The 23,004-nt window shown below is 40.6% G+C and overlaps 1 protein-coding gene across 2 annotated transcripts; it reads left to right on the forward strand.

Annotated features, from left to right (window-relative positions):
- Positions 1-73: 73 nt before the first annotated feature.
- Positions 74-22,889, forward strand: TAF11 (TATA-box binding protein associated factor 11). 2 transcript variants are annotated; one of them, XM_037000744.2, is made up of 6 exons: positions 74-271; positions 1,106-1,473; positions 2,925-3,073; positions 21,024-21,111; positions 21,454-21,550; positions 22,221-22,889. In XM_037000744.2, the coding sequence occupies exons 2-6, from the start codon at positions 1,303-1,305 to the stop codon at positions 22,349-22,351; spliced, it is 636 nt and encodes a 211-aa protein (XP_036856639.1). In that variant the 5' UTR covers positions 74-271; positions 1,106-1,302; the 3' UTR covers positions 22,352-22,889. The 2 variants fall into 2 exon arrangements, with proteins under 2 accessions (XP_036856639.1, XP_036856642.1); XM_037000747.2 differs by having other exon boundaries at positions 82-222.
- Positions 22,890-23,004: the final 115 nt, after the last annotated feature.

The raw sequence follows: 23,004 nt of genomic DNA on the forward strand, positions 1-23,004 counted from the left end.
AGCGTCACTTCCGGGATCTGGCGTCACGCGCCCCCCGCGCCCCGCCCCTTGCTCACCTAGCTGGGCGGGGCTCGGCTGGCGGGAGCAGGTGGCTGTGATCTGCGCGGAAGGGTCCCTGGTGTGCGAAGATACGCCTTCGGGGTCAAGAGGCAATCGCGGTGTGGACACCCGCTGGACGGGTGTAAGGGAACAAAAGAGGCCCACCTGTATGCACCTTAAGAGGTGCGCTCCTGCTCCAAAGGTTTTGGGGGCCCAAAGGACAGGAAATACGGTAATTCATAGAGGCTGTATGGAAACAAAGACAGCAATGTAACGCGCAGCTGAATTTATAAATCCATTCTTTCAGCATGCATAAATCAAATATGTAATGGGGTGTGGAAACCTAGTCGTACAGAGGTGAATAAAATGCCCCCCTCTGTACCTCAGGGAGGGAAGGTAAGATAATTTTAAAATAGAAATTTTCCACTTCATGCTCCCAATCCCTGAAATGGCTCACTAAAGCGAAACATTCAAAGGAAAGACCTCCCTCCCGTTAGGATTTGTTTCCTCTTACTCAAGAGATTAACCAAATTTAAATAAAAAATCAGGTTCGTGAAATCGACCCCAATCTTGAGTACTAGTGAATTCGAAAACTTTAATTGAATAGAAACTACATTTTGTTTCTGGTACTAGCACCGTCCCTGGATAGAAGTACGCGCTCAATAGTTGTGGAGTTAATAAATGGATTGGATAAACTCTGTTCAATATGTGACATTTGTTTAGGTGCTTGAGGAACAGAAGAGAAATGCTGGAATTCGACGTAAACTCAGGCCTGCGGTCTGTGTCCAATTGAATGTACGAGGTTGAGTCCCTGCCTGAAAGTTTACCAGGTAGCCACATTCCAAGACACGGGCAGACAACAGAATTGAGTTTTCTCCCGTCCCCAAACTTGACTCTTGAGGAAAGCGGATTAAGTAAGGCGTTAACTGACATTGTGTTTTTTAGAAAGGCGGAAGAGGAAAAGAAGTCCTTCATCACACACAGCTCTCCTTTACGAACGCTGGCTTCCCGAAGTGGAAAATCCACAAACTGAATTCCGTATCTTCAATTTTCCCTCTTGCCACAGCTACCAAATCAGAATTAAAACGGAGCCCTGAAATCCTCTCCGCGAGTCTGAAACTGAGCGCTCCGAGGTGCTGTAGAGATGATGTCATCGCAGAGCGACAAAAGGAAGTGAGCTCCTGGGCTGCTGTGCCTCGCGCCCTCCGCAGTGCTCGAGTCTGACAGCTCTACGATCTCCCCTCCCCTCCTCTTCTCGCGGCGATGGATAATGCCTGCGAGTCGCTCACGGAAAAAGGTGGAGAGACAGGGGCGTCAGAAGAGACCGCTGCTGCCCCCGGGGGCGCTGCGGCTACTGACACTGAGGGAATCCCGGAGGAAGCTGAAGGAGAAGGAGATGCGGACTTGAAAGAAGCTTCGCTAGAGGAAAGCCAGGTAGGATTGAGGCCGGAGGAGTTCTCTGAGACTGTTACCGGCTGCTCGACCGGCTTTCTGGTTGGTCCCTGCCAAGCTAAAGTAACTCGAACTCGCAAAACTCCCTCTGGATCTACAGTTGTGGGGCGGGTGGAGAAGAGGGAGAAGACAAAACTATAGTGCTGGTTCGGTGCCAGAGACCCAAGCACGGGTTAATATTTTAATCCCAACCCTTAGGTATTAAAGCTACCTCTAAGAGTATTTTAAGTAGCCTCTTGGTTTTCCTGGTGAGGAAATTGTGATCGGATGCCACAGGGAGACTATTGCAAGAGCTAGAACCCAGGATTCGTAGGACCCCTTTAACCGCAATATGGTTTTTCTTAGATGTTCCTTAAGCATAACTTTGTCATTATACACTGCAGAGTCGTTAAAGGAAAACTTTGAGGGAGTTACTGTTTTAGTCACGTTCTTTACCTTGGGACATTTAACTGCTACGGGTGACCTGGGGGCTAATGACCAAGAGTGTCTGTAACGTAAAATACACCGAACCCATCAATGTATCACCGCAAGAGCTCAGCACTGTTGCCTAGCTGAGCATCGGTCAGAAGACCAGAATCTCAGCATTCTCCTGAGCTCCGTTTCTAGAGAATCTTGGGGCCTTAGAGCTATAAGGGACTTAAAGAGATCATGGGGAAAGACACTGCATTAGATGGACACAGCTGTTCAGAGCATAAAGTTTCATCAAAATATGTAAACTAAGAACTTTCAGAAAAAGGGAGAAAGGTAATGAAACTATTTTAAGAAGGAACCTTTTAAAGCAGATCTCAGGACAAAAAGGGTTTGAACAATAATTAGCTTAGTCCAGCAGGGAGCTCACTACTTACAGAAATTTGCACCAACAGAAGACAAAATTCTTTGTTTGATGCTTCTGAAACACTTGTAAAAACTGATCATATACCAGACCACAAAGAAAAACATGAGTAAAACTGTGTTCATTACTTATGTGGGGAGAGATAAATACTAAGAGATAAACCTATATTCAAAAAGTTTTCAGTCAATTAGTGGGAAGTAAATATTTGCATGATAACAGTAGCTAGATGATACAGATACTGGTTGGATGGAGAGGACTTTTCTGACATCCCCTCTAAAGAATAAGGCCAGGAGAGTGGACTCAGGGGGAGAATGGTTTCATGATCTTGGCATTTCATTGCCTTTGTAAATAGATGCTGGAGCTATGATCATAGTTAACTTAGAATATTGGATTATTTAGTTGGTTTTCTTTCCACAGCTGGACTATAAACTTCCTTAGGAGAGAGAGTGTATCTTACACTTGATGGTATAGCGGGTGCCTGGAATCAGAAGACTAGTGAACAAATGGATTTGTTGTAGTCCACTGAGAATGATGTCTTCTTATATTGTGCAAGTCTGGAAAGTAGGCCAAATATATAATAGCATTTCTTTCATCTTCTCAGCTCAAGAGTCAGGACATCTCAGATTTAACAGGAGTTGAAAGGGAAGATTCAGCATTACTTACTCCTGCAGCCAAAAAAATGAAAATAGATACCAAAGAAAAGAAAGAGAAGAAGCAGAAAGTAGATGAAGATGAGATTCAAAAGATGCAGTGAGTTACTTTATGATCTTTTCCCATGTCCAAGACCTGACTTGACAACACAAAGTTAATGCATTTGTGTAGGTCTTTAATTAAAAAAAAAAAACTCTAAAGAAAATAAAGCAAATGATATAATATGTTACAGTACAGAAACTAAAAATAAGTAAAAAGAAAAATATCACCTTACCACCAGAAATAAACATTGTTAATATTTGGATATATGGTCTCCAAGATGGTTTCTGTAATATATATCTGTAAATATAACTAAATATGTTTTTTTCAAAGATGTTAAATACTCTTTTTAACCTGGTTTTTTGCATTATATTTGGTAAATGTTTCACGTGTCAGTAGTCATAAATCTAGGTCATAGTTTTTTTCAAAATAAGAATTGCTTCATTATGTTTTCTGATTGTAAAAGTAGTATGGGTTCATGGCAAATAATTGAGAGAATACAGAAAAATAGGAAAAAAAATACCCATAATCCCACCACCTAGAGTTTACCCTGGGTACATATTTGGATATACACCTTTTCAGATTTTTTTTGTTATTGTTTGATATGTATAGCTAAATATTTTTATGTTGTTAAATTTGCCCATAAATCATTGATTTTAGTGGCTGCATTGTAATCCATTATATAGACTAACCATATTTTAACTAATCCCTACAGCTCTTCTGGTTTTTTTTCTTCTGACATGATGATGAGTATCTTTGAGCCCATCTTTGCATATTTGTCCATTTACTTCCTAAATATACTCCTAGAAATGAACATTTTCAAAGGGATTTCATGCATATTTCCAAATTATTCTCTAAATCCTTATTCCACTTCACACTTTGTCAGCACGTATGACTTTGTATTCTCCCATTCTAATACCAGGCTTTTTAATACTTGTCTGATTTATGAAATTTTTTTTTTCTTTTTTTTTTTTTTTTATTGAAGGGTAGTTGACACACAGTATTACATTAGTTTCAGGTGTACAACACAGTGATTTAACATTTATATACATGATAATTCTAGGTACCAGCTATCACCATACCAAGTTGTTACAATATTTTGACTATATTCCTTATGCTATACATTACATCCCGGTTACTTATTTATTTTACAATTGGAAGTGTGTACTTTTTTTTTTTTTTTTTTGTGAGGGCATCTCTCATATTTATTGATCAAATGGTTGTTAACCACAATAAAATTCTGTATAGGGGGGTCAATGCTCAATGCACAATCATTAATCCACCCCAAGCCTAATTTTCATCAGTCTCCAATCTTCTGAAGCATAACGAACAAGTTCTTACATGGAGAACAAATTCTTACATAGTGAATAAGTTACATGGTGAACATTACAAGGGCAGTCATCACAGAGGCTTTTGGTTTTGACCATGCATTATGAACTATAAACAGTCAGTTCAAATATGAATATTCATTTGATTTTTATACTTGATTTATATGTGGATACCACATTTCTCTTTATTATTATCATTTTTATTAAAATGCTGAAGTAGTAGGTAGATACAAGATAGAGGTAGAAAACATAGTTTAGTGTTGTAAGAGAGCAAATGTAGATGATCAGGTGTGTGTCTGTAGACTATGTGTTAATCCAAGCTAGACAAGGGCAATAAGACATCCACGTATGCAGAAGATTTCTCTCAGAACAGGGGGGGGGAGGTTCTAAGCCTCACCTCTGTTGATCCCCATTTTCTCACCTGATGGCCCCCCTGCGACTGTGCCTGTCTTAGGTTGTTCTTCCCTTGAGGAATCTTACCCGTCTCTGGCTAACCAGTCATCTTCCTGGGCCATACAGGGAAATGTTAAGTTGGTAAGTGAGAGAGAAGCCTTATTGTTTGAAAAGGTTAGATTTTTACTTCTTTGCATATTTTATGCCCTGTGGCTTCTATGCCCAGCATTTGTCTTGAGGTGTCTTTACCACTTGGAAGAATTATGATATTCGGTAAATTCGATACGGGGCACGAATTCTACTTAAGGGTTATAATTAGGAAGGAAGAAGAAAAGCTATAGAAGTAGCAGGTGGAAGAAAACCTGGGAAGATTGATTATTTCTTTGACATACCTTCTTGTAGAGTAACTTCAGCATGTATAGGTTTTAAACTACTAATTAAATTGCACACACACATTAACATAATAGGAGTACAGTTATGTAACCAAAGCATACCTGTAATTACCAGCCATCTCCAGTGAAACCAAGAAAACCAGTTAGGCACCTTAGGCATTTGTGAAAACTTATCTATAATATGGTGAATATTGTCCAACTGAACTTGAACAGTCTGAGAGAAATCAGACAAATTAAAACAACCCATTCCTGGGGACTGTTCACATCCCATATGTTCTTTTAACAGTAAATAGTCTGTAGTTGTAAGATTTTGGAGCGCTACAATTTGCACTTCTCCTAATTCTTGGTTGAGATCCAACAGTTTAGATCCTGTCAAATTTGTTGTTTTGCTGTATGCACAGGCCAGCTTAGATATCTCCTTCTTCATTCCCATGGCAAGTCCAGGAACTGGTGGGATGAGTGCATCTACACCTGTAGCAGTACATGGATCTTTGTTGGGGTTTTTTGATGGTCATCTTCTGGCATGAGTCTTCCCGAGAGTGCTGATGTTGGAAGTTCTTTTTCATATCGTATCTTAGTTCATTTTCAGGGTAGCCAAATTAGGCTTTGATCCTCTGTATAAACACAAACAGACCCTTTGCCTACACTTTTATATGCCCTTTATATCATTGTGTAGAACTCATTGGAGGTCACCACACACGAACTTTTTTTTTTTTATCATTAATCTACACTTACATGACGCATATTTTGTTTACTAGGCTCTCCCCTATACCAGGTCCCCCCTATATACCCCTTTACAGTCACTGTCCATCAGCATAGCAAAATGTTGTAGAATCACTACTTGTCTTCTCTGTGTTATACAGCCCTCCCTTTTCTTTCATCCCCCCTTGCATCCTAATCTTAATATCCCCCTTTTTCTCCCCCTCCCTTATCCCTCCCTACACACCCATCCTCCCCAGTCCCTTTCCCTTTGGTATCTGTTAGTCCATTCTTGAGTTCTGTGATTCTGCTGCTATTTTGTTCCTTCAGTTTTTCCTTTGTTCTTATACTCCACAGATGAGTGAAATCATTTGGTATTTCTCTTTCTCCGCTTAGCTTGTTTCACTGAGCATAATACCCTCCAGCTCCATCCATGTTGCTGCAAATGGTAGGATTTGCCCTTTTCTTATGGCTGAGTAGTATTCCATTGTGTATATGTACCACATCTTCTTTATCCATTCATCTATCAGTGGACATTTAGGTTGCTTCCACTTCTTGGCTATTGTAAATAGTGCTGCGATAAACATAGGGGTGCATTGGTTGTTGTTTGTCTTTTGGATGGCAGCCATCCTTACTGCTATGACGTGATACCTCATTGTAGTTTTAATTTGCATTTCTCTGATAATTAGCGATGTGGAGCATCTTTTCATGTGTCTATTGGCAATCTGAATTTCTTCTTTGGAGAATCGTCTGTTCAGTTCCTCTGCCCATTTTTTATTGGGTTATTTGTTTTTTGTTTGTTGAGGCATGTGAGCTCTTTATATATTCTGGACATCAAGCCTTTATCGGATGTGTCATTTTCAAATATATTCTCCCATACTGTAGGGTACTTTTTTGTTCTATTGATGGTGTCTTTTGCTGTACAGAAGCTTTTCAGCTTAATATAGTCCCACTTGTTCATTTTTGCTGTTGTTTTCCTTGCCCGGGGAGATATGTTCAAGAAGAGGTCACTCATGTTTATGTCTAAGAGGTTTTTGCCTATGTTTTTTTCCAAGAGTTTAATGGTTTCATGACTTAACGTTCAGGTCTTTGATCCATTTTGAGTTTACTTTTGTATATGGGGTTAGGCAATGGTCCAGTTTCATTCTCCTACATGTAGCTGTCCAGTTTTGCCAGCACCATCTGTTGAAGAGACTGTCATTTCCCCATTGTATGTCCATGGCTCCTTTATCAAATATTAATTGACCATATATGTTTGGGTTAATTTCTGGGGTCTCTAATCTGTTCCACTGGTCTGTGGCTCTGTTCTTGTGCCAGTACCAAATTGTCTTGATTACTATGGCTTTATAATAGAGCTTGAAGTTGGGGAGTGAGATCCCCCCTACTTTATTCTTCTTTCTCAGGATTGCTTTGGCTATTCGGGGTCTTTGGTGGTTCCATATGAATTTTTGAATTATTTGTTCCAGTTCATTGAAGAATGTTGCTGGTAGTTTCATAGGGATTGCATCAAATCTGTATATTGCTTTGGGCAGGATGGCCATTTTGACGATATTAATTCTTCCTAGCCACGAGCATGGGATGCGTTTCCATCTGTTAGTGTCCCCTTTAATTTCTCTTAAGAGTGACTTGTAGTTTTCAGAGTATAAGTCTTTCACTTCTTTGGTTAGGTTTATTCCTAGGTATTTTATTTTTTATGATGCAATTGTGAATGGAGTTGTTTTCCTGATTTCTCTTTCTGTTGGTTCATTGTTAGTGTGTAGAAAAGCCACAGATTTCTGTGTGTTGATTTTGTATCCTGCAACTTTGCTGTATTCTGATATCAGTTCTAGTAGTTTTGCAGTGGAGTCTTTAGGGTTTTTTATGTACAGTATCATGTCATCTGCAAATAGTGACAGTTTAACTTCTTCTTTACCAATCTGGATTCCTTGTATTTCTTTGTTTTGTCTTATTGCCGTGGCTAGGACCTCCAGTACTATGTTAAATAACAGTGGGGAGAGTGGGCATCCCTATCTAGTTCCCGATCTCAGAGGAAAAGCTTTCAGCTTCTCGCTATTCAATATAATGTTGGCTGTGGGTTTTTCATAGATGGCCTTTATTATGTTGAGGTACTTGCCCTCTATTCCCATTTTGCTGAGAGTTTTTATCATGAACGGATGTTGAACTTTGTCAAATGCTTTTTCAGCATCTATGGAGATGATGTGGTTTTTGTCTTTCTTTTTGTTGATGTGGTGGATGATGTTGATGGACTTTCGAATGTTGTGCCATCCTTGCATCCCTGGGATGAATCCCACTTGGTCATGGTGTACGATCCTTTTGATGTATTTTTGAATTCGGTTTGCTAATATTTTGTTGAGTATTTTTGCATCTACGTTCATCAGGGATATTGGTCTGTAGTTTTCTTTTTTGGTGGGGTCTTTGCCTGGTTTTGGTATTAGGGTGATGTTAGCTTCATAGAATGAGTTTGAGAGTATCCCTTCCTCTTCTATTTTTTGGAAAACTTTAAGGAGAATGGATGTTATGTCTTCCCTGTATGTCTGATAAAATTCTGAGGTAAATCCATCTGGCCCGGGGGTTTTGTTCTTTGGTAGTTTTTTGATTACTGCTTCAATTTCGTTGCTGGTAATTGGTCTGTTTAGATTTTCTGTTTCTTTCTGGGTCAGTCTTGGAAGGTTGTATTTTTCTAGGAAGTTGTCCATTTCTCCTAGGTTTTCCAGCTTGTTAGCATATAGGTTTTCATAGTATTCTCTAATAATTCTTTGTATTTCTGTGGGGTCCGTCGTGATTTTTCCTTTCTCGTTTCTGATACTGTTGATTTGTGTTGACTCTCTTTTCCTCTTAATAAGTCTGGCTAGAGGCTTGTCTATTTTGTTTATTTTCTCGAAGAACCAGCTCTTGGTTTCATTGATTTTTGCTATTGTTTTATTCTTCTCAATTTTATTAATTTCTTCTCTGATCTTTATTATGTCCCTTCTTCTGCTGACCTTCAGCCTCATTTGTTCTTCTTTCTCCAATTTCGATAATTGTGACATTAGACCTTTCATTTGGAATTGTTCTTCCTTTTTTAAATATGCTTGGATTGCTATATACTTTCCTCTTAAGACTGCTTTTGCTGTGTCCCACAGAAGTTGGGGCTTAGTGTTGTTGTTGTCATTTGTTTCCATATATTGCTGCATCTCCATTTTGATTTGGTCATTGATCCATTGATTATTTAAGAGCGTGTTGTTAAGCCTTCATGTGTTTGTGAGCCTTTTTGCTTTCTTTGTACAGTTTATTTCTAGTTTTATGCCTTTGTGGTCTGAAACGTTGGTTGGTAGGATTTCAATCTTTTGGAATTTACTGAGGCTCTTTTTGTGGCCTAGTATGTGGTCTATTCTGGAGAATGTTCCATGTGCACTTGAGAAGAATGTGTATCCTGTTGCTTTTGGATGTAGAGTTCTGTAGATGTCTATTAGGTCCATCTGTTCTAGTGTGTTGTTCAGTGCCTCTGTGTCCTTACTTATTTTCTGTCTGGTGGATCTGTCCTTTGGAGTGAGTGGTGTGTTGAAGTCTCCTAGAATGAATGCATTGCATTCTATTTCCTCCTTTAGTTCTGTTAATATTTGTTTCAGGTATGTTGGTGCTCCTGTATTGGATGCATATATATTTATAATGGTTATATCCTCTTGTTGGACTGAGTCCTTTTTCATTATGTAATGTCCTTCTTTGTCTTCTGTTACTTTCTTTATTTTGAAGTCTGTCTTGTCTGATAGCAGAATTGCAACACCTGCTTTCTTCTCTTTGTTGTTTGCCTGAAATATCTTTTTCCATCCCTTGACTTTTAGTCTGTGCATGTCTTTGGGTTTGAGGTGAGTCTCTTGTAAGCAGCATATGGATGGATCTTGCTTTTTTATCCATTCTGTTACTCAGTGTCTTTTGATTGGTGCATTCAGTCCATTTACATTTAGGGTGATTATTGAAAGGTATGAACTTATTGCCATTGCAGGCTTTAAGTTTGTGGTTACCAAAGGTTCAAGGTTCGCTTCTTTACTATCTTACTGTCTAACTTAACTCGCTTGTTGAGCTATTATACACGCGGTCTGATGATTCTTTATTTCTCTCCCTTCTTATTCCTCCTTCTCCCTTCTTCATATGTTGGGTGTTTTGTTCTGTGCTCTTTTTAGGAGTGCTCCCATCTAGAGCAGTCCCTGTAAGATGCCCTGTAGAGGTGGTTTGTGGGAGGCAAATTCCCTCAACTTTTGCTTGTCTGGGAATTGTTTAATCCCTCCTTCATATTTAAATGATATTCGTGCTGGATACAGTAGTCTTGGTTCAAGGCCCTTCTGTTTCATTGCCTTAAGTATATCATTCCATTCTCTTCTGGCCTGTAGGGTTTCTGTTGAGAAGTCTGATGATAGCCTGATGGGTTTTCCTTTGTAGGTAACCTTTTTTTTCTCTCTGGCTGCCTTTAATACTTTGTCCTTGTCTTTGATCTTTGCCATTTTAATTATTATGTGTCTTGGTGTTGCCCTCCTTGGATCCCTTGTCATGGGAGTTCTGTGTACCTCTGTGGTCTGAGAGGCCATTTCTTCCCCTAGTTTGGGGAAGTTTTCGGCAATTATTTCTTCAAAGACACTTTCTATCCCTTTTTCTCTCTCTTCTTCTGGTATTCCTATAATGCGTATATTTTTCCTTTTTGATTGGTCACTCAGCTCTCTTAGGATTCTTACATTCCTGGAGATCCTTTTATCTCTCTCTGCATCCGCTTCTCTGCGTTCCTGTTCTCTTTTTTTAGACCATTAATGGTCTCTTGCGTTTCGTCCATTCTGTTTTTAAGTCCTTTCAGAGCTTGTTTTATTTCTGTATTCTCCTTCCTTAGTTCTTGCATATTTCTCTGCAAGTCCATCAGCATGGTTATGACTTTTGTTTTGAATTCTTTTTCAGGGAGACTTGCTAAATCTATCTCCCCAGGTTCCTTCTCAGGGGAAGATGTAGCAGATGCCAAAGCTGTCTGGGTTAGTCTTGTCTGGATCATATTTTTTTGCCTTTTTATGTTGACAGGTGCTATTGACTGTCAGCTGGGTGGGCCAAACTTTTCACTTGCTACTGGCCTTTCTTTACTGGGACAACTGCGACCCCTAGTGGCTTGTGTTGGGTAATTGCGTGTAGGCTGGGTCTTTGTGTCTTGCCAGGCCGAAGTGTAGGAATTTTTCTTTCTGCCTTTGTGTGGGCGTGTTTTGCCTTAGGCTGTTTCTCTGCTTTTGCAGCGCGGGGAGGGGTAATGGACTGGGGAGTGGGGGGGGGAGCTGTTTGGCTGTTTACCTCCGTGAGGGGTCTCAGAGCTGTTGCCCAGGGGGTTAGTGCGCCCAGTTTTCCCTGTAATTTCCAGCCACTGGGCTGTGACCTGTGTTGTTTCCGTGTAGCTGTTAAATCCCTGTCCCTTTAAGACTTTCAAAGAGCACTGTCTTTTCTTTGTCACAGGGGCATCAGCTTCGGCACCCGCTCAGAGGTTTTGCTGCCCTATTTCCCTAGTTTCCAGCCCTCCACGCATGCACTGTGTGTGCGCTCTGGTGCGGGTGGTTGGGGCTGGGTGTTTAGCAGTCCTGGGCTCCCTCTCCCTCCCTCCGGGAGCTGGGGGGAGGTTTGCTGGGGTCCCGCCAGCCAGAGCTTGTATCTTACCCCTTTCACCAGGCGCTGGGCTCTCGCACGTGTCGATGTAGTCAGGCTGTTGTCCTGTGTCTTCTGGTCTCTCTTTTAGGATTAGTTGTATTTGTTGTATTTTCAAAAATATATATGTTTTTGGGCGGAGATTCCCACTGTCCCACTCACGCCGCCATGTTGGCTCTGCCTCCTGATTTATGAAATTTTTTATCTTGTTTATCATTTTCATTTCTCTAGTTAATGGTGAATATAATTATTTTCCCTCTATATTTATTGGCCATTGGTAATTTTGTGAATTTCCTGTTCATGTCCTTTGGTCTTTTCCTAAAGTTAGTATGGCCATCTTTTTATTTCAAACTGTTAAAGTATTAATGCTTTTCCATATGTTTTACAAATATATTCCCCCAAATCAGTTAATATTAAAAACTACTGGTTTGAATATTAATGTGTTAAATTTTTACCATCACTGTGAAATATAGTAAGTAGTTATGGATAGAGAGAGCCTAATTTTATTAAATACTGTTTATATATATTACTGTATATGAAAACACAATCTATATGGTATGGTAAAGTGATCCAACATTGTCACTGAAGTTTTTATTCTTTTTTTTTTTTTTTTTTTGAGAGGGCATCTCTCATATTTATTGATCAAATGGTTGTTAACAACAATAAAATTCAGTATAGGGGGGTCAACACTCAATGTACAATCATTAATCCATCTCAAGCCTAATTCTCGTCAGTCTCCAATCTTCTGAAGCATAACGAACAAGTTCTTACATGGTGAACGAATTCTTACATAGTGAATAAATTCTTACATGGTGAACAGTACAAGGGCATTCATCACAGAAACTTTCAGTTTTGATCATGCAATATTACCTATAAACAATCAGGTCAAATATGAATATTCGTTTGAATTTTGTACTTGATTTATATGTTGATCCCACATTTCTCCTATTATTATTATTATTTTTATTTTTAATAAAATGCTGAAGTGGTAGGTAGATGCAAGATAAAGGTAGAAAACATAGTTTAGTGCTGTAAGAAGGCAAATGTAGATGATCAGATAATCAGGTGTGTGCCTATGGACTAAGTATTAATCCAGGCTAGACAAGGGCAGCAAGACATCCACGGATGCAGAAGATTTCTCTCAAAGCAGGGGGGGGTGAGGTTCTGAGCCTCACCTCTGTTGATTCCCAAATTCTCACCTGATGGCCCCCCTGCGACTGTGCCTGTCTTAGGTTGTTCCTCCCTTGAGGAATCTTACCCGTCTCTGGCTAACCAGTCATCTTCCGGGGCCATACAGGGAAATGTAAAGTTGGTAAGTGAGAGAGAAGCCATATTGTTTGCAAAGGTTAGCTTTTTACTTCTTTGCAGATTTATGCCCTGTGGCTTCTATGCCCAGCACTTGTCTCGAGGTATCTTTACCACCTGAGGAATTATGATACTCGGTAAATTCGATATGAGGCACGAATTCTATTTAAGGGTTGTAATTAGGAAGGAAGAAGAAAAGCTATAGATGTAGCATATGAAGGAAACATGGGAGGATTGATTATTTCTTTGACATATCTTCTTGTATAGTACCTTAAGTATGTATAGGTTTTAAACTACTAACTAATTAGCACACACATATTAACATAATAGGAATACGGTGACATAAACAAAGCAAATCTATAATTACCATCCATCTCCAGTGAAGCCAAGAAAACCATTTAGGCACCCTAGGCATTTGTGAAAATTTATCTATGATATGATGGATATTGTCCAACTGTACTTGAACCATCAGACAAATTAAAGCAGCCCCTTTCTGGGATCTGTTCACATCCCATATGTTCTTTTAATCATAGATAGTCTATAGTCATGAGATTTTGGAGTGCTACAACTTGCACCCCTCCCAACTCCTGGTTGAGTTCCAACAGTACAGATCCGGTCAAATTCGTTGTCTCACTGTATGCACATGCCAGCCTAGACATCTCCCTCCTCATTCCTATGGCAAGTCCAGGAGACGGTGGGCTGGATGCAGCCACAACCGCAGCATCGTCCGGATCCCTGTGGAGGCTTTTTGATGATCACCCCCCGGCACAAGTCCTCCAGAGAGTGCTGATGCCGGAAGCTCCTCCTCATATCGTATCTTAGTTCATTTTCTGGGTATCCAAGCTAGGCCTTGATCTTCTGCGTAGAAACAAACAGACCCTTTGCCCACACTTTGACATGCCCTCTATACCACTGTGCAGAACTCATTGGAGGTCAGCACACAGTAACTGCTTTTTTTTTTTTTTTTAATTAAGAGAAAGGAATATTATCAGAAAAGAGTACCTCCATAGCTGATCATCTGACACCCTTTAAGTGATCAACATTAAGGATATTTAAAGCATGTGTTGATCTTTGATTTACCAATAGTTTTATACTGTTAAGGAGTAATCCCCCTTTTCTTTCTTTCTTTCTTTTTTTTTTTTTTTTTAATTTTTAATCTACACTTACATGAAGAATACTATGTTTACTATGCTCTCCCCTATATCAGGTCCCCCCTAACAACCACATTACGGTTACTGTCCATCAGCTTAGCAAAATGTTGTAGAGTCACTACTTGTCCTCTCTGTGTTGTGCAGCCCACCCTCCCCTTTCTCCCTCCCCCCCATGCATGCTAATCTTAATACCCCCCTTCTTCTTCCTCCCCCTTATCCCTCCCTGCCCACCCATCCTCCCCAGTTCCTTTCCCTTTGGTACCTGTTAGTCCATTTTTGGGTTCTGTAATTCTGCTGCTGTTTTGTTCCTTCAGTTTTTCCTTTGTTCCTATACTCCTCAGATGAGTGAAATCATTTGGTATTTCCCTTTCTCCGCTTGGCTTATTTCACTGAGCATAATACTCTCCAGCTCCATCCATGTTGCTGCAAATGGTTGGATTTTTCCACTTCTTATGGCTGAGTAGTATTCCATTGTGTATATGTACCACATCTTCTTTATCCATTCATCTACCGATGGACATTTAGGTTGCTTCCAATTCTTGGCTATTGTAAATAGTGCTGCGATAAACATAGGAGTGCATCTGTCTTTCTCAAACTTGATTGCTGTGTTCTTAGGGTAAATTCCTAGGAGTGGAATTCCTGGGTCAAATGGTAGGTCTGTTATGAGCATTTTGATGCACCTCCATACTGCTTTCCACAATGGTTGAACTAATTTACATTCCCACCAGCAGTGTAGGAGGGTTCCCCTTTCTCCACAGCCTCGCCAACATTTGTTGTTGTTTGTCTTTTGGATGGCAGCTATCCTTACTGGTGTGAGGTGATACCTCATTGTAGTTTTAATTTGCATTTCTCTGATAATTAGCGATGTGGAGCATCTTTTCATGTGCCTGTTGGCCATCTGTATTTCTTTTTTGGAGAACTGTCTGTTCAGTTCCTCTGCCCATTTTTTAATTGGGTTATTTGTTTTTTGTTTGTTGAGGCGTGTGAGCTCTTTATATATTCTGGACGTCAAGCCTTTATCGGATGTGTCATTTTCAAATATATTCTCCCATACTGTAGGGTTCCTTTTTGTTCTATTGATGGTGTCTTTCGCTGTACAGAAGCTTTTCAGCTTAATGTAGTCCCACTTGCTCATTTTTGCTGTTGTTTTCCTTGCCCGGGGAGATATGTTCAAGAAGAGGTCACTCATGTTTATGTCTAAGAGGTTTTTGCCTATGTTTTTTTCCAAGAGTTTAATGGTGTCATGACTTACATTCAGGTCTTTGATCCATTTTGAGTTTACCTTTGTATATGGGGTTAGACAGTGGTCCAGTTTCATTCTCCTACATGTAGCTGTCCAGTTTTGCCAGCACCATCTGTTGAAGAGACTGTCATTTTGCCATTGTATGTCCATGGCTCCTTTATCAAATATTAATTGACCATATATGTTTGGGTTAATTTCTGGGGTCTCTAATCTGTTCCACTGGTCTGTGGCTCTGTTCTTGTGCCAGTACCAAATTGTCTTGATTACTATGGCTTTGTAGTAGAGCTTGAAGTTGGGGAGTGAGATCCCCCCTACTTTATTCTTCTTTTTCAGGATTGCTTTGGCTATTCGGGGTCTTTGGTGTTTCCATATGAATTTTTGAATTATTTGTTCCAATTCATTGAAGAATGTTGATGGTAATTTGAGAGGGATTGCATCAAATCTGTATATTGCTTTGGGCAGGATGGCCATTTTGACGATATTAATTCTTCCTAGCCATGAGCATGGGATGAGTTTCCATTTATTAGTGTCCCCTTTAATTTCTCTTAAGAGTGACTTGTAGTTTTCAGAGTATAAGTCTTTCACTTCTTTGGTTAGGTTTATTTCCAGGTATTTTATTCTTTTTGATGCAATGGTGAATGGAATTGTTTTCCTGATTTCTCTTTCTATTGATTCATTGTTAGTGTATTGGAAAGCTACAGATTTCTGTGTGTTAATTTTGTATCCTGCAACTTTGCTGTATTCCGATATCAGTTCTAGTAGTTTTGGAGTGGAGTCTTTAGGGTTTTTTATGTACAGTATCATATCATCTGCAAATAGTGACAGTTTAACTTCTTCTTTACCTATCTGGATTCCTTGTATTTCTTTGTTTTGTCTGATTGCCGTGGCTAGGACCTCCAGTACTATGTTAAATAACAGTGGGGAGAGTGGGCATCCCTGTCTGGTTCCCGATCTCAGTAGAAATGCTTTCAGCTTCTCGCTGTTCAGTATAATGCTGGCTGTGGGTTTATCATATATGGCCTTTATTATGTTGAGGTACTTGGCCTCTATTCCCATTTTGCTGAGAGTTTTTATCATGAATGGATGTTGAATTTTGTCAAATGCTTTTTCAGCATCTATGGAAATGATCATGTGGTTTTTGTCTTTCTTTTTGTTGATGTGGTGGATGATGTTGATGGATTTTCGAATGTTGTACCATCCTTGCATCCCTGGGATGAACCCCACTTGGTCATGGTGTATGATCCTTTTGATATACTGTTGAATTCTGTTTGCTAATATTTTATTGAGTATTTTTGCATCTACATTCATCAGGGATATTGGTCTGTAATTTTATTTTTTGGTGGGGTCTTTGCCTGGTTTTGGTATTAGTGTGACGTTGGCCTCATAGAATGAGTTTGGAAGTATTTCCTCTTCTTCTATTTTGTGGAACACTTTAAGGAGAATGGGTATTATGTCTTCTCTGTGTGTCTGATAAAATTCCGAGGTAAATCCGTCTGGCCCCGGGGTTTTGTTCTTGGGTAGTTTTTTGATTACTGTTTCAATTTCTTTGCTTGTAATTGGTTTGTTTAACTTTTCTGTTTCTTCCTTGGTCAGTCTTGGGAGGTTGTATTTTTCTAGGAAGTTGTCCATTTCTTCTAGGTTTTCAAGCATGTTGGCATATAGGTTTTCATAGTAGTCTTTAATAATTCTTTGTATTTCTGTGGAGTCTGTCGTGATTTTTCCATTCTCATTTCTGATTATGTTGATTTGTGTTGACTCTCTTTTTCTCTTAATAAGTTGAGCTAGAGGCTTATCTATTTTGTTTATTTTCTCGAAGAACCAGCTCTTGGTTTCGTTGATTTTTGCTATCGTTTTATTCTTCTCAATTTTGTTTATTTCTTCTCTGATCTTTATTATGTCCCCCCTTCTGCTGACTTTAGGCCTCCTTTGTTCTTCTTTTTCCAGTTTTAATAATTGTGATGTTAGACTATTCATTTGGGATTGTTCTTCCTTCTTCAAGTGTGCCTGGATTGCTATATACTTTCCTCTTAAGACTGCTTTCGCTGCATCCCACAGCAGTTGGGGCTTAGTGTTGTTGTTGTCATTTGTTTCTATATATTCCTTGATCTCTATTTTGATTTGTTCATTGATCCATTCATTATTTAGTAGCATGTTGTTAAGCCTCCATGTGTTTGTGAGCCTTTTTGTTTTCTTTGTAGAATTTATTTCTACTTTCATACCTTTGTGGTCTGAAAAATTGGTTGGTAGAATTTCAATATTTTGGAATTTACTGAGGCTCTTTTTGTGAGCTAGTATGTGGTCTATTCTGGAGAATGTTCCATGTGCACTTGAGAAGAATGTATATCCTGTTGCTTTTGGATGTAGAGTTCTATAGATGTCTATTAGGTCCATCTGTTCTAGTGTGTTGTTCAGTGCCTGTGTGTCTTTACTTATTTTCTGCCCGGTGGATCTATCCTTTGGGGTGAGTGGTGTGTTGAAGTCTCCTACAATGAATGCATTGCAGTCTATTTCCCTCTTTAGTTCTGTTAGTATTTGCTTCACATATGCTGGTGCTCCTGTATTGGGTGCATATATATTTAGAATGGTTATATCCTCTTGTTGGACTGAGCCCTTTATCATTATGTCGTGGCCTTCTTTATCTCTTGTTACTTTCTTTGTTTTGAAGTCTATTTTGTCTGATATTAGTACTGCAACCCCTGCTTTCTTCTCACTGTTGTTTGCCTGAAATATGTTTTTCCATCCCTTGACTTTTAGTCTATGCTTATCTTTGGGTTTAAGGTGAGTTTCTTGTAAGCAGCATATAGATGGGTCTTGCTTTTTTATCCATTCTATTACTCTATGTCTTTTGATTGGTGCATTAAGTCCATTTACATTTAGGGTGACTATTGAGAGATATGTACTTATTGCCATTGCAGGCTTTAGATTCGTGGTTACCAAAGGTTCAAGGTTAGCTTCTTTAGTATCTTACTGCCTAACTTAGCTCGCTTATTGAGCTGTTATATACACTGTCTGGAGATTCTTTTCTTCTCTCCCTTCTTATTCCTCCTCCTCCATTCTTCATATGTTGTGTGTTTTGTTCTATGCTCTTTTTATGGGTGCTCCCATCTAGAGCAGTCCCTGTTGGATGCCCTGTAGAGTTGGTTTGTGGGAAGCAAATTCCCTCAGCTTTTGCTTGTCTGGGAATTGTTTAATCCCGCCATCATATTTAAATGATAGTCGTGCTGGATACAGTATCCTTGGTTCAAGGCCCTTCTGTTTCATTGCATTAAGTATATCATGCCATTCTCTTCTGGCCTGTAGGGTTTCTGTTGAGAAGTCTGATGTTAGCCTGATTGGTTTTCCTTTATAGGTGACCTTTTTCTCTCTAGCTGCCTTTAAAACTCTTTCCTTGTCCTTGATCCTTTCCATTTTAATTACTATGTGTCTTGGTGTTGTCCTCCTTGGATCCTTTCTGTTGGGTGTTCTGTGTAATTCCATGGTCTGTTCGATTATTTCCTCCCCCAGTTTGGGGAAGTTTTCAGCAATTATTTCTTCAAAGACACTTTCTATCCCTTTTCCTCTTTCTTCTTCTTCTGGTATCCCTATAATATGAATATTATTCCTTTTTTATTGGTCACATATTTCTCTTAGTGTTGTTTCATTCCTGGAGATCCTTTTATCTCTCTCTATGTCAGCTTCTATACGTTCCTGTTCTCTGGCTTCTATTCCTTCAATGGCCTCTTGCATCTTATCCATTCTGCTTATAAATCCTTCCAGGGATTGTTTCACTTCTGTGATCTCCTTCCTGACCTCTGTGATCTCCTTCCGGACTTCATCCCACTGCTCTTGCATCTTTCTCTGCATCTCATCCCACTGCTCTTGCATTTTTCTCTGCATCTCATCCCATTGCTCTTGCATTTTTCTCTGCATCTCTGTCAGCATGTTCATGATTTTTATTTTGAATTCTTGTTCAGGAGGACTGGTTAGGTCTGTCTCCTTCTCAGGTGTTGTCTCTGTGATCTTTGTCTGCCTGTAGTTTTGCCTTTTCATGGTGATAGAGATAGTTTGCAGAGCTGGTACAAGTGACCGCTGGAAGAGCTTCCCTTCTTGTTGGTTTGTAGCCTTTTCCTGGGAGAATAGCGACCTCTAGTGGCTTGTGCTGGGCAGCTGTGCGCAGACAGGGCTTCTGCTTCCTGCCCAGTTGCTTTGGGGTTTATCTCTGCTGTTTCTGTGGGCTTGGCCTGGCTGGGGCTGTTCCTCCAAAATGGTGGAGCCCCGTTGGAGGGGGAGCGGCTGGGAGGCTATTTATCTCCGTAAGGGGCCTCTGTGCTCCCTGCTGCCCAGGGGGTTAGAGTGCCCAGAGATCCCCAGATTCCCTGCCTCTGGTCTAAGTGACCTGTCCTGCCCCTTTAAGACTTCCAAAAAGCACTCTCCAAACCAAAACAACAACAGCAACAATGAGAGAGGGAACAGAAAGAAAAAAAAAAAGGAAAAAACACGCGATTTTTTTTTTTTTTTTTTTTTTGTCCTCAGGTGCCTGTCCCAGGCACCCGCTCACTGGTCCTGCTGCCCTGTCTCCCTAGCACCAGGGTCCCTGTCCTTTCAAGGCTTCCAAAAAGCACCCACCCACCGGTCCCGCAGGGAAGGAACGCTCGATATTCTTTGTCCTCAGGCGCTTGTCCCAGGCACCCGCTCACCAGTCCCGCCGCCCTGCCTCCCTAGCACCGGGGTCCCTGTCCCTTTAAGGCTTCCAAAAAGCACTCGCCAAAAAGAGAGAAAAAAAGGGGAAAAACGCGCGATTGCCTCCATCCTCAGGTGCCGGTCTCAGGCACCCACCCACCGGTCCCACAGGGAAAAACGCGGGATATTCTTTGTCCTCAGGTGCCGTTCCCAGGCACCCGCTCACCAGTCCCGCCGCCCTGCCTCCCTAGCACCGGGGTCCCTGTCCCTTTTAGGCTTCCAAAAAGCACTCGCAGAAAAGAGAAAAAAAAAAGGGGAAAAACGCGCGATTTCCTCTGTCCTCAAGTGCCGGTCTCAGGCACCCGCCCACCGGTCCCGCAGGGAAAAACATGGGATATTCTTTGTCCTCAGGCGCCGGTCCCAGGCACCTGCTCACCAGTCCCGCCACCCTGCCTCCCTAGCACCGGGGTCCCTGTCCCTTTAAGGCTTCCAAAAAGCGCTCGCCAAAAAGAGAAAAAAAAAGGGGAATAACGCGCGATTTCCTCCGTCCTCAGGCGCCAGTCTCAGGCACCCGCCCGCCGGTCCCGCAGGGAGAAACGCGGGATATTCTTTGTCCTCAGGCGCTGGTCCCAGACACCTGCTCACCGGTCCCGCCACCCTGCCTCCCTAGCAATGGGGGCCCGTCCCTTTAAGGCTTCCAAAAAGCACTTGCCAAAAAAAAAAAAAACCGCTCCGGTTTCATTCCACCCGCCGGGAGCCGGGGGGAGGGGTGTTCAGGTCCTGCCGGGCTGGGGCTTGTATCTTACCCCCTTCGCAAGGCGCTGGGTTCTTGCAGGTGTGGATGTGGTCTGGATGTTGTCCTGTGTCCTGTGGTCTCTATTTTAGGAAGATTTTTCTTTGTTATATTTTCATAGCTCTATGTGTTTTTGGGAGGAGATTTCCACTGCTCTACTCACGCCGCCATCCTGGCTCCGCCCTGAAGTTTTTATTCTTAATGAAGAAAGTTATGTTTCACTTGTTTTAAAGTTTCTTGAAAGTAGAAATGCTTTATATTCATTCCTCATAAGTTCAAGCCTAATGCTATTGACCCTTGAAAATTCATTTTCTAATTATCTGAGGCTTGCTTTTATTGATGTAATAATGTATCTCAAGCCTTCATTCTTATAAGCCAACTTAATAACCTGAATCTTTGTCTAGAATCCTGGTTTCTTCTTTTTCTGAGGAACAGCTCAACCGTTATGAAATGTATCGCCGGTCAGCTTTTCCTAAGGCAGCCATTAAAAGGGTAAGAATGGACTACCACACTTTATTTGTCAGATATGAGAACTAAACTAGACCCAAAAGCTATGTCCATTGGCATCTTGAGGTGAGGTGCTTGTCAAATTGGTGGATAATTTAGGTGAGAAAATAAAAATAGATGTTCTTTAATTGACCAGTTGTACTTTTGTATTTCAGGGATAGGTCTTGACATAATATAGGTCATCGTACACCTGAATCCTTGTTTTAATAGTCTCAATTTCAGCGTTCAGCCTTTGTTAAACACTTCTTCAGAAAAAAAGAAACTCATATGGGTAGTATAAGCCAGTCCTTGACTGTATTAATCACAGAGTCTTTGTCTTCTTTCAAGCTGATCCAGTCCATCACTGGCACCTCTGTGTCTCAGAATGTTGTTATTGCTATGTCTGGTATTTCCAAGGTTTTCGTCGGAGAGGTGGTAGAAGAAGGTGAGTATTCATACAGATACTGGATTGAACCTGTGTTGGTTTTATTTTTAAGAATATCTATACTGATGAGCTTATTAAAGCACCTGTGGAAGTTACCATTTGTACTGGAAGTTGACCAAGTGGGGATGCTTGTATTCAGGAGAACATGACCATTATCCCTTGAAAGTTTGAATACTGGAAAGCAAGAAACATCTAGGAAATCCCCCTGAGTCTTGTTCTCAACACAGGGTGACAAAAGCAGACTTTGTATTTTTCTCCAATGGACTTTGTTCATTGGTGGTACCAAATTAAAGGTGCAAGAAAAGTGATCACTCGGGCTGACCAGTGTGGTATGGCAAGGAGTTGTCCCTAATATTATGACCCCTGGGAACTGCCCCCCTGTCCATCAAGTAAAGAACCTGGCTGCTGCCCATTGCTAATCTTTAGCCAGTGAAATGTTTCATTTTTTAAGAAGAAGATATGTTTTAAGCCATTGCTTATGATAAAGCCTGATAAGGGATATTATGCTAAAGCTAACATACTTTGTAGCATTCCCTTAAGGGAAAAATGTCTTGGTTTATTTCCTTAGCAAGCTTAAGGAGGGTTAATGAGAATTACAGGACTCAAAAGGTCAGTGATTAATAAGCTCTTGTGTGACAATGGAATTTTTTCCTTACCCTCCTCTGTTTAGCACTGGATGTGTGTGAGAAGTGGGGAGAATTGCCACCACTGCAACCCAAACATATGAGAGAAGCTGTTCGGAGGTTAAAGTCAAAGGGACAAATCCCCAACTCGAAGCATAAAAAAATCGTCTTCCGCTAGACCGAAGTCCAGAAAGGCCTTTTACTAAAGGAACAAGTACTGGTTCCAGACTTCCTGTTGGATGAGACTTTCTGCACTGGTGCTTTAGTATCTCAGTCCTCCAAGGATTCCATTGATGATTTTAATGTCTTTATCAAAACGCATATTCATCACATCTAGAAGTCTGCATGCAGCCTGCCTCATACTTACCCTTTCTGCATATTGGGACCTCTTATGGCATTTCGAGGCATTTAACTCTTTCTTGGCTAGTTGAAAGAAGAAAGTGCATGGGCCTTAAGCATTTTCTGGACAGGGGAGCTGCTTTCAGAGAGAAAACCTTTCCAAGGGAGATTTGACTGTTTCACACTGAAGCCTGAAGTTGCTATGACTTAGGTTTCTTACATCTGGTTTTAAGTAGATGAAAACAACCAGAAACTTTTGTGATATGCTACCATGAAGGACCCAGTACTAGAAGTAGTGGAATAGTTTGTTCCTATAAGTATTATAAGATTTCCCTATGGATGTTGGTGAGTGATCATTAAACTGTGTTTCAACTTGCCATATGTTGTTCATTTTCTGTCTAGCTGGTTGGAATGGGGAGAAGTTCATCATTCTTTTTTGGGGGCAGGGTAAAACTGGTCTGGACTGTTTTGTGAAAATTTGAGCCCTTCTCA

Source organism: Manis javanica, chromosome 16 (genome assembly GCF_040802235.1).
Source record: "Manis javanica isolate MJ-LG chromosome 16, MJ_LKY, whole genome shotgun sequence".
NCBI classification, from domain to species: domain Eukaryota; kingdom Metazoa; phylum Chordata; class Mammalia; order Pholidota; family Manidae; genus Manis; species Manis javanica.